The sequence below is a fragment of the Hippocampus guttulatus genome, chromosome 10 (assembly GCF_054856545.1).
Source record: "Hippocampus guttulatus isolate MCC_2025c chromosome 10, RoL_Hgut_1.0, whole genome shotgun sequence".
Taxonomy (NCBI): domain Eukaryota; kingdom Metazoa; phylum Chordata; class Actinopteri; order Syngnathiformes; family Syngnathidae; genus Hippocampus; species Hippocampus guttulatus.
This window is the reverse complement of record NC_141270.1, coordinates 18,959,540-18,970,130: the sequence shown is the minus strand read 5'-3', so window position 1 is coordinate 18,970,130 and position 10,591 is coordinate 18,959,540. Positions and strand designations below refer to the sequence as shown.

Sequence of the window (10,591 nt, the reverse complement as noted above, 5' to 3'; positions counted from 1 at the left end):
TGTAACCCACAACAAATATACTCGTCAGACAGCATAGTGCTGATCAAAAGTCACTTAAACAGCCACTAGTGCTGAGGATGGCTATTTCACAAAGTGCATGTCCAAACCAAAACACCACCCACAAAAAACATAAATGTCAATTTTCAACTGTTGGTGCAGAAATTCAACAGAAATGCCTGAAAGTTAACTGTATAACACCCGGATTGTAGTTGTTAAAACTAAGCCTGAAGAAGGAGACTTAGAAATAGATTGTTTCAACCTTGCAAATACAACATGTGGTATTTACAGAAAGCGGTCCTTGTTGCTAAATATAGATCTCCCGCAGCACCTGTTGCCCCTGGTGCTTTCAACAAGGATTTTAATATTCGTGTTATGTTTAAAAAAAAAAATCTAAATCCAGAGCCTGTTCTGACCTACATCATAGTTTATAACCCTGCTACAGATATCAGTGAGATCCTTAGACATCTTTCCTATTCAGTTCCAAGGATATCAGAACATCTATTCTTTTCAGTGAAAATAAGGAAAATATATGTTTGATACTGTATAAAATTAACCCTTTCATGCACAAATAATGATAACCTACATCAGGAAATGATTTTATTAGTCTTTAGGCATGAAAATAAATAATGGCAGTGGATGGCAACACACATAAGGTCCATTGTGGTGGTTGATGCACAACTGTGACATTAAAATGATTTAATATATGAGAAAAAAAACATTTGAATATCTGTCCATTCTAGTAACTGCTGTCCCTAAAAGGGTTAACATCATAAAACAGTATCAAGAGATGGGCCAAATATGAAAATATTACAGAATAAAGATCCATCCATTCATTGTCTGTAGCTTATTGAGGGTATAGGAAAGCTGAAATATCCATCTATTATCTAAACTACTTATCCTCACGAGGGTCGCAGAGTCGCAGGCGTGCTGGAGACTGTCCCAGCTGCTTTTGGGCAGCAGGCTGGGTACACCCTGAACTGGTTGCCAGCCAATCACAGGGCACATTACGGCAAACAACGACTCATACTCACAAATACCCCTAGGGACAATTTAGAGTGCTCAATTAACCTACCATGCATGTTTTTGGAATGCGAGAGGAAAATGGAGTACCCGGAGAACACCCACGCAGGCCCGGGGAGAACATGCAAACTCCACACAGGACGGCTGGCGATGGAATCGAACCCTACACCTCTGCTGACACACGATTGATTAGTCCATAGGAGAGGATGTTATTTTTATTTTTTCATTAATAAATTATTGAGCAATCTAAAGTGTCCGGATTCGAACCCTGAACCTCAGTACAGTGAGGCTGATTTGCTAACCACCATTCCCACCATGCGGCCCATGCTAAAATCGAACTTTAAAAAATTATATTTGCTATATTATAGGAAATGGAGTTTGCTTGTTCTCCCCGTGCTTACGTGGGTTTACTCCAGGTACTCCGGTTTCCTCCCACATTCCAAAAATATGCATGGCAGGCTGATTGAACACTCGAAATTGTCCCTCGGTGTGAGTGTGAGTGCAGAGGGTTGTTTGCCTCTGCGTGCCCTGCGGTTGGCTGGCAACCAGTTCAGGGTGCACCCCGCCTATTGCTCCAAGACAGCTGGGATAGCCTCCAGCATGCCCCGCGACCCTTGTGAAGATAAAGCAAATCAGAAAATGGATGGATAGATGGATGTTATGTAAAATGTGATAGATGGATAGATAGATAGATAGATAGTTTCTGAAATGATGAGTCAACTCCTGTTTGAGTTAGCGATAGACTATGGCGCATACCGGCTTTTACAGTACCATGATGGGCTATAAAGTATAAACATGACATTTTGTTCTTTTTTAAAAAATGGTATAGCACACATATACTAAGACAATGATGTAAACGTGATGTGTCACACAGTAGCTTTGAAGATCATTTTTTACTAAGCGTTCACACTGATGTCACCTCTTTGCAGCACACTGACAATAATATGTGATGACATCTTGCAAATTAGCTTAGCTGCTCTCACATTTGCAAAATGTCTACATTTTCTCTCTTTTTTTTTTTTTTTTTTGGTTCGTTCACATGATTACACACAAGAGCTGATTTGGCATAGGGGACGTGCATGAATGGCCAAAGAAGAACCCATTAGATGTTGGTGCTCACCCTGAAAAAGGTGCTTATACAATACTTTCTTTTGATTACATGACAAGCTAGAGCATGATTTGGCATTTACCATACTTTCTCAATGAATATTGTAAATCTGAATCAAATTGTGGATATCTTTGAATGTCTACAATGCTGGGATTTTTTTTAACAGTTTATTCTCATATACTTTGTATTTTTAGCTGAGCTTGATTTCCAAAGTGGTCCAACCATGTCTGTCATAACTGCACCGCAGGCAGCAATACAATTAGGTAGTGTATATGGTGGACCTCCCGTGGGGGCGTCAGGGTCGCCTTTGTGATCTGCATGTACAATGATGTGGTGTGTGTGTGTGTGCGCGCGCACGCAGAGCCAGAGCACATTTGTGAAGCATCAAGGCAAGACGGGTGCTTCCCGCGCCAACTGTCGGAGCTCTGCAACGGCGGAAGAAGGAGAGGACAATTGAGGAGCGAGAAAATGAGATCTACGCCAGACAAGCAAGCAATGAGCCCCATCGGCAAGTTCAAGGCGAGCTTGGTGTGGTTTTGGAAGCTCCTTCCTCACGTCATGCTGTGCGTGTCTCTGGTCGGCTACGCGGCGCTGGGCGCGCTTTTGTTCCAATACATTGAAGGGAGAGCACCCCCTGCCAAACAGGAATACCATGGCTTCTTGGGACACATTATTTGGCATGTCCAGAATCTCACCAGTACGTTTGACAAATAATTCTGGAATGGCATTCGAATGCATTTCATAGATTATGTCACTTAACTGTAAGGAGTGTGCCTTCTTTTGCATGTTAACTAACTTTTCCTGTTCATATCAAGACTTTGCACCTTAGGTTATCCCTGACAACCATGTGACGTTTTTATTTTAACTGTAGATAACTCATCGTACACCCATCAAAACATAGTGGACGAAGTGGAGCATAAAATGAACGATGGCTTTAAGACCATATGGCTCCAACAACCTGACAGCTGGACCTTCTTTGGCTCCATGTTCTTCGTGTGCACAGTCTTCACGACTGTTGGTAAGTTCACGGTGATTCCCTCACATATGAATAAGTATTGATTAACCAGCCCATTATAATCAGTTATGAATGTATGGTCAAGGACAACTACGGTATATCTCATTTGCTAACCTCCCAAATTGTTAACAATGCAGTTTGCACATGTAAAATACAAGTTGGCCAACAATATATCGCATGCATTGGGTGGCATCCTCAAATCTCCAAGATCCACATTTTTTCACGAGACCCTAAAAGCATCATGTTTGGTCTACTATTAACATAGCAGCATGAAAGACAGCACGCCATTTTAAACACTTTAGATTGCTCAATAATTTATTAATGAAAAAATAAAAATAACATCCTCTCCTATGGACTAATCAATCGTGTGTCAGCAGAGGTGTAGGGTTCGATTCCATCGCCAGCCGTCCTGTGTGGAGTTTGCATGTTCTCCCCGTGCCTGTGTGAGTTTCTCCGGGTACTCCGGTTTCCTCTCACATTCCCAAAACATGCATGGCAGGTTAATGTTAACGGAACACTCGAAATTGTCCCTCGGTGTGAGTGTGAGGGCAAATGATTGTTTGTCTCTGTGTGCCCTGCGATTGGCTGGCAACCAGTTCAGGGTGTCCCCCGCCTACTGCCCGAAGACAGCTGGGATAAGCTCCAGCTCACCTGCGAACCTTGTGAGGATAAAGCGGATCAGGAAATGGATGGATGGATGGATGGACAATAAGCATTTTTGTCATGAAGGTCGAGTGACCGCCCATGGCAAGGAAACCTTTATGCTCATCATATTCAAAATAATGGGGCCAATCCTTTTAATATTTGCAGCGGGCAGTTGAAGTTGACATATGTACAGATGTTCACATAAACTTTGAAGATTGATTGCAGTTTTATGATATAATGTGACATGAAGCTTGTTTACATGAAGTATCCCGGTCATGTGGTTACTATGCAGTCTGAAGTGGTAGCTTTGGCTGGCTCATATGTCTGCTTTGAGCTACAGAAAGCTGTGTCCAACCTCTTTTTAACAAAACACGACCAACATTATGAATGTTTAGGTATTGGTACACTTTTGAGATTGCTCATTGTTCTGTTTGATTGAAATAAACGATCAGAAATACTCACTAGGGAAAAACTAAGCATTGCGATGGTCTATGAAGTGCAACACAGTGTCGCCAAGATCTAACACAGTTTGTTCACAGACAATAATCGAACGCTGGTGTTTATATTTTGAAACATTTCCGGTCTGTAAGAATAGAAATTCAAAGCATTCGAATGCAAGAAAAAGTGAATGACAAAGTGGTAGACACCTTAAACACTGCCAGAAGTTCAGAAACATCTGGCAGCAGTTGCCTTTAAAGACTGAGAAACACAACGGAATCCAAGTGATGAAACCAGAAGTGAATACTAATCCAGGTTCGGAAAGGCTTTGAGTTAGTTATTGATACAAATGTCATTTTATTACTGAAATTAATTTAAGAAGCAATGCATCCTGTGTGAGACTATCCGCAAGGATTAGATACGGTAAATAATAGTGCACACACTTGTCGGAACAATGAGAATGCAATGCTCTTCGACCAAGCTGTGATCCCCGCCCCCTAAAAAAATTGTAACCAGTAGCTCTCATAAATGAGAGATGAGAGGCAGCTGCCTTTGGATGATCGGAATATCTGAGAAGAGACAGAGAGACAGATGGTCTCCACAGTATGACAAGCCTAATCAAGGCAATAGGAGGGATGGCTTTTTCAGTAAATGTTGTCATGTAGAGCCAATTGAATTTCATGTCAATATTCTATATGGGGGAGTGCCATATTTGTGTTTGTCTCACAAGAGTGCTCTCAATCAAAAAGTATTCTCTTTGAATTGGTGTGTAATGTTGATGTTGCTCTTGTATGTGTGCTCACTAGATTGAGAGGGTGCACTTCCAGTTAGGGAGTATAAATCTCCATTAAAAAAAAAACATAATAATAATAATAATAAATCCTGTACTTGGGCCTTTGGATGCTAATCCGGATGTCCAAAGTTGATACCCGGGGCCACAGCCTCATTTACCGCCCCACCCTGAATCCCCCACTCCTCCAACTCTGCACACCCTAAGTCTGCTAATGGCTAATGGCCCGTAACTCTAACAGGAGAGGAGAATGCTTTTACACGCCACAAAAGGCCAATGAGAGCTTGTTAGGGGTTAAAGGCACATTTTCTTGCTGTGTGGTTGTCTTTTGCATAATTTAGCTCTTAACAAGCAACATCATGAGGTCAAAGACACAACGCACAACATTTCAGTACACTGTTTCAAGTATATAATTGACTCGGTATGAAAATGAATGTTTGAAATCACTTTATTGGAATCTTGAAGTCAGCATTTCTCAAATGATGATTCACTTTGTCAGAGTGCTCAAGAGGAAACATGCGGAAAAGGAAGTTGCTGGAGGCATTCGACATATAGAGCATCCTCATATACTGCATCTCAATGTGGTATGCAGGCTGTACAGCTGCGGATAAAAAGGCCCTGAACAAAATCAGTGACTCTACAGAACAAATCATTACCCATTCCTTTGCCCCATTCTTCATCGCCACATCAGTTCAACTCAGCAGAGCACAAAAAGATAATGAAGGCCGCCTTGACATCACCTTTGGAGCTGTTTGCAACACACCTGCCCTCGTGTGTGTGTGTGTATATGTATATTATATATGTGTATTTACCTTATTCATTGACTGACCCTTGTCAGTGTGTGTGTGTATATATATACCTGTATATACAGTATATAAAAAAAAAAAAAATCCTCGTCTCACCCCTCGGGTGGTGTCCGTCCCTCATTCAGCTCGGGTCCTCTACCAGAGGCCAGGAAGCTTGAGGGTTCTGCGCAGTATCCTTGCTGTTCCCAGCACTGCACATTTCTGGACTGAGATGTCTGATGTTGTTCCCGGGATCTGTTGCAACCACTCATCTAGTTTGGGGATCACTGCCCCGAGTGCTCCGACCACCACAGACACGACTGTCACCTTTACCTTCCAGGCTCTCTCCAGCTCCTCTCTGAGCCCTTGGTATTTCTCGAGTTTCTCATGTTCCTTCTTTCTGATGTTTCCATCACTTGGGACCGCTACATCCACTACAACGGCTTTCCTCTGCCCTTTATCTATGATCACGATATCTGGTTGGTTCGCCATTACCATCTTGTCAGTCTGGATCTGGAAGTGCCACAGGATCTTCGCTCTGTTATTCTCCACCACCTTCGGAGGTGTTTCCCATTTTGACTTTGGGGTTTCCAGTCCATACTCCGCACAGATATTTCGGTAGACTATGCCAGCCACCTGGTTATGGCGTTCCATGTAGGCTTTCCCTGCCAGCATCTTACACCCTGCAGTTATGTGTTGGATCGTCTCAGGTGCCTCTTTGCACAACCTACACCTTGGGTCTTGTCTGGTGTGGTCTATCTGGGCCTCAATGGCTCTGGTGCTCAGGGCCTGCTCCTGAGCAGCCAGGATGAGTGCCTCTGTGCTGTCCTTCAGGCCAGCCCTCTCTAGCCACTGATAGGACTTGAGATCAGCCACTTCAGTTATGGTCCAGTGGTACATCCCGTGTAGGGGCTTGTCCTCCCATGATGGTCCCTCTTCCAGCGCCTCATCCTCTGTTCCCCATTGTCTGAGACATTCTCTGAGTACGTCATCCGTTGGACCCTTCTCCTTGATGTATTCATGGAGCTTGGATGTTTCATCCTGGACAGTGGCTCTCACACTCACTAGTCCCCGGCCTCCTTCCTTTCGGCTTGCGTTCAGTCTCAGGGTGCTGGATTTGGGATGGAACCCTCCATGCATGGTTAGTATATATATATATATATATATATATATATATATATATATATATATATATATATATATATATATATATATATATATATATATATATATATAATACACACACACACTGACAAGGGTCAGTCAATGAATAAGGTAAATTCTTCCATATGATGACTTCTAATACAGATAGAAGCTTATTTTTTTATTTTTCATTGTAGTCTCCCAGCACTGTCACATACTTTTCCCATCTGCGCACAAGCTTCCATATACCCTCAGCGTAATAGTCTTTGGACTGATATCTCAGCCAGTCGCTCACAACACTTTTTACTTCATCGTCACTTTCAATACTTTGTACCTCTCGTGAATGATTTTTCAGGGACCAAACAGGGGAAAGTCTGAAGGGGCAAGGTCTGGGCTGTAAAGGTCATGGGGGAGCAGTTCCCAGCCCAGCTCGTTGATGCTCAGCTGTGTGAGGCCTTGAATTGTCAAAATGCAAGATGACTCCTTCTGACTGTGTTCTTGTGAAGTGCATTTAACACTGATTGTGTTCATTTTGTTCCATGTGCTTTGCAGGGTATGGGGCCATCTATCCAGTCACCCTACCTGGTAAGGTGTCGTGTGTCTTGTACGCTATGGTGGGCATTCCGCTCATGCTTTTAGTCATGCTTGATATTGGAGATTTCCTTGCTAAGCTGCTGACCAAAGCATATGTTCATGCTCACGCCTTTTTCAAAGTCCTGCACTCACACAGTTGTTCCAAGCTCAGGACTCACAAGAATGCAAGGAAGTCGAACCATCGGACGTTGGAGGATGGTACCACTGTTTTCAGCCATGATATTGCGCTTCACGAACGACTCACCATCCGGAAAGCGTTGCAAAGTCATGTGAATGTGAAGTCCAATTCCATGCAGTTCCAAAAAAATCAAGAAATCTTTGAGAAGATTCTTGCCAAGGAGAAGCTCCAGCGAAAGGGACCCCTGCTCAGGAGCCTATCCTGCCCAGAACTGAATCGAATGGCGCCATTGCCCAAAGGATTTGCCATTTGGGACTTGACAGAAATAGGAGATACGATGGAAACGCTAAATGTACCATTTGTGCTTATTCTTTTCATCGTGTTTACTTACATTTTTCTTGGAGGTTTGATTCTGCCAGTGTGGGAGACAGAAATGAAGGGATTTGACCCTTACTACTTCTGTTTTATCACACTCACCACTATTGGTTTTGGAGACATTGTCCCTCATCATCCCAATTTTTTCATGCTTACTTCACTGTTCACCATTTCTGGCATGGCCATCATGTCCATGGCATTTAAACTGAGCCAGACACGGCTTGTAAACTTCTACCGCCACTGCATTAAGTCCATAAGCATTGGAAACAGTAATGAAGATAAGAACTACGTCGCAAGGGTTCGCTGATGTTTAAATGGATCACAATATCTGGAAGTACCAGAGTCTGCTTTGGGATGTCAATTTATTTAGAAGCATGAGCAAAGTAAAAAAAAAAACCGAAAAGTATGCATGTATCACCTTGGGGCATACAGCAAGTACCCAATGTGATATTCAAGGACCTCTTGATACAGTATCTGACATGTTTTGTGCGTTTGCCTGCCGGTGATGAGGTTCTGTTTCCACAATCCTTTTGGCGGGCTGGTGGACTGAGCTTTCTTGAAGCAACTGGTAGCATTTGCCTCGTATGGTATTTAGATGTGGCTTCAGCGGAAAGAATTTGCCCCAGTATTGCCTTAATGGCTGCTTTGCTTGTTGCTATAGCTCTTGTTTAGTCTTGCTCGTTACTTGTTGGATCTCATCTCATCATACTTATACTTTGCTTTTGGTATTAGTATGTACTTGTGTGATTTTTCACTGTCATGTCGGTAAGAGTTTGTTTTTTGTATTTAAGCCTGTACCTTCCGCCCACTGCAGCTCCATCCACTTTTGTTTTGTATTTGCATCTATTTTTTTACCGTCATTGTTTTTCATTTTCGTTACTTAGATTGTTCTGCTTTTCACTCTTTTGGTTCAATACAACCCATGTAATTGTTGCCCCTTTGTTTGTCTCTGCAGTGATCTATCCTTTGATCATTTGCCAATTCTAACAGAATACTCCAGCCAATGACCTCACAAATGCTAAACAATTACATAAGGATCTGTCTAGCTCACGAGTCAGTACAACCCCTCGATTCACAAATTCATGGATGCTGCAACTTTGTTGGATTTGCAAGTTGAGGATTTAGGCTATGGCAATAAGCAACTGCTGTCCAGACGTTCTTCCTTGCCCACGTTTATTGTGGAGGTGTGGCAGTTTTTGATCACCCGAATAAAGGCAAGTAATCAGTCAGCTTCTTGAGTTTTCACCAGAGAAGCCTTCAGTAGCTGACTCCAATTTGTTCGTTTGATAACACAGCTCTTTGGAGCAACTTTCAGCCAGGATTAAATCCAGAAATAAAAGTTGAACTGATTGCTTGAGATGATACTTGAGAAGCTGATAAATGTCACTATTTGTTTCGATACTGTAACTGTTTTGTTAATATGAATGGGATCAATCAGTGGATTTCCTGAGTGCATCTTCAGAAGCATGTATGACTGTCCTATACTCCTGTGATCAACCCTGGACCCCATCACCTTCACGTCTTCATACCCGAGTAGGCCTTCAATGACAGTGGAGGAAGCCTTTCCAGCTCGGCAGAGGACGGCTTACCACAGCAGAATGCACAAGGCAGAGGAGGTCACGATCTTGTCACTATCGCCTATGTCTGGATCATCACAAACAATGAGAACCATTACTCCTTTGGCTACCAACGATATAATGGCACAATCTTTCCCTGCATTGCGCCACTAATCACTGGTAAGTCGCCACAATCTTGAGTACTCCAAATATCATTCTGCATCATCTCAATGTGTGAATCAATCTTCAGGGAAGTGGTTCTTAACCTTGTTCGCTGTACCAAACCCAACCAGTTCATATGCACATTCACCGAACCGTTAGCGAAAAACAAAAATATGACTTTTTACAAATTCAAGACATAAAAAATGCATTTATTAAAAACAACAGTCACACGTTGACTACTGAGCGAACTAATTTTCCCGCAGCACTGATTGGACAAGCAATGTAATGTGATCACCTGCAGCCAGTGATGGCCAAGCGGGCATGTCATAACTAATTGACATGTTGAGTTGGGTATGTCTTAACCTCCATGGCAGAGGCTCTGTCGAACCCGAGACCGATTCACCGAGCCCCTGAGTTCGATTGAACCCAGGTTAAGAACCACTGCTTGAGGTTAAGGACTTTCGTTAACCGGGAGTTTTTTTCACAATTTGAAGACCAGAATAGAAAACTACATAGGTAGACTCAGGAGGAGATGACTGCTTTGTGGAATTTTCCATGATAAAGACCCCTTCAATGTCTGCTTATTAAGCCCAAGAAACTGTAGTTTTACTCTACAGACTGATTCTCATGTTTTAAAATTATTGGGTAAACACTTTAGACAAGACTAGGGATGGATACTAAAGTCTACTTTTTGTGATACGAGAGAGAGAGAGAATTGCTCCTCATAAGTAAATGGTTGTATCATCCATTCCGCACAAAATAGGTGCCTGAATGGTCGGTAACACAGACTGACCAAATGAGAAGGTTAGTCATTCTGGGTGTGGCTAGGTCTACCAAAAGCA

The 10,591-nt window shown here is 42.6% G+C and overlaps 2 protein-coding genes across 2 annotated transcripts in view; both read left to right on the top strand.

The window, feature by feature from the left end:
• The first annotated feature begins 2,532 nt into the window (after positions 1 to 2,532).
• kcnk18 (potassium channel, subfamily K, member 18) lies at positions 2,533 to 8,338 on the top strand. The gene is made up of 3 exons (XM_086122569.1): positions 2,533 to 2,825; positions 3,000 to 3,146; positions 7,497 to 8,338. Exons 1-3 carry the CDS (start codon positions 2,597 to 2,599, stop codon positions 8,336 to 8,338), a joined length of 1,218 nt encoding a protein of 405 aa, XP_085978695.1. The 5' UTR covers positions 2,533 to 2,596.
• Positions 8,339 to 9,628: 1,290 nt separating this feature from the next.
• slc18a2 (solute carrier family 18 member 2) overlaps positions 9,629 to 10,591 on the top strand; it is a 35,986-nt gene continuing 35,023 nt past the window's right edge. Inside the window, exon 1 of the mRNA XM_086122568.1 lies at positions 9,629 to 9,767. The gene's annotated coding sequence lies outside the window, so the exon portion shown is untranslated. The remainder of the gene's footprint in view (positions 9,768 to 10,591) is intronic.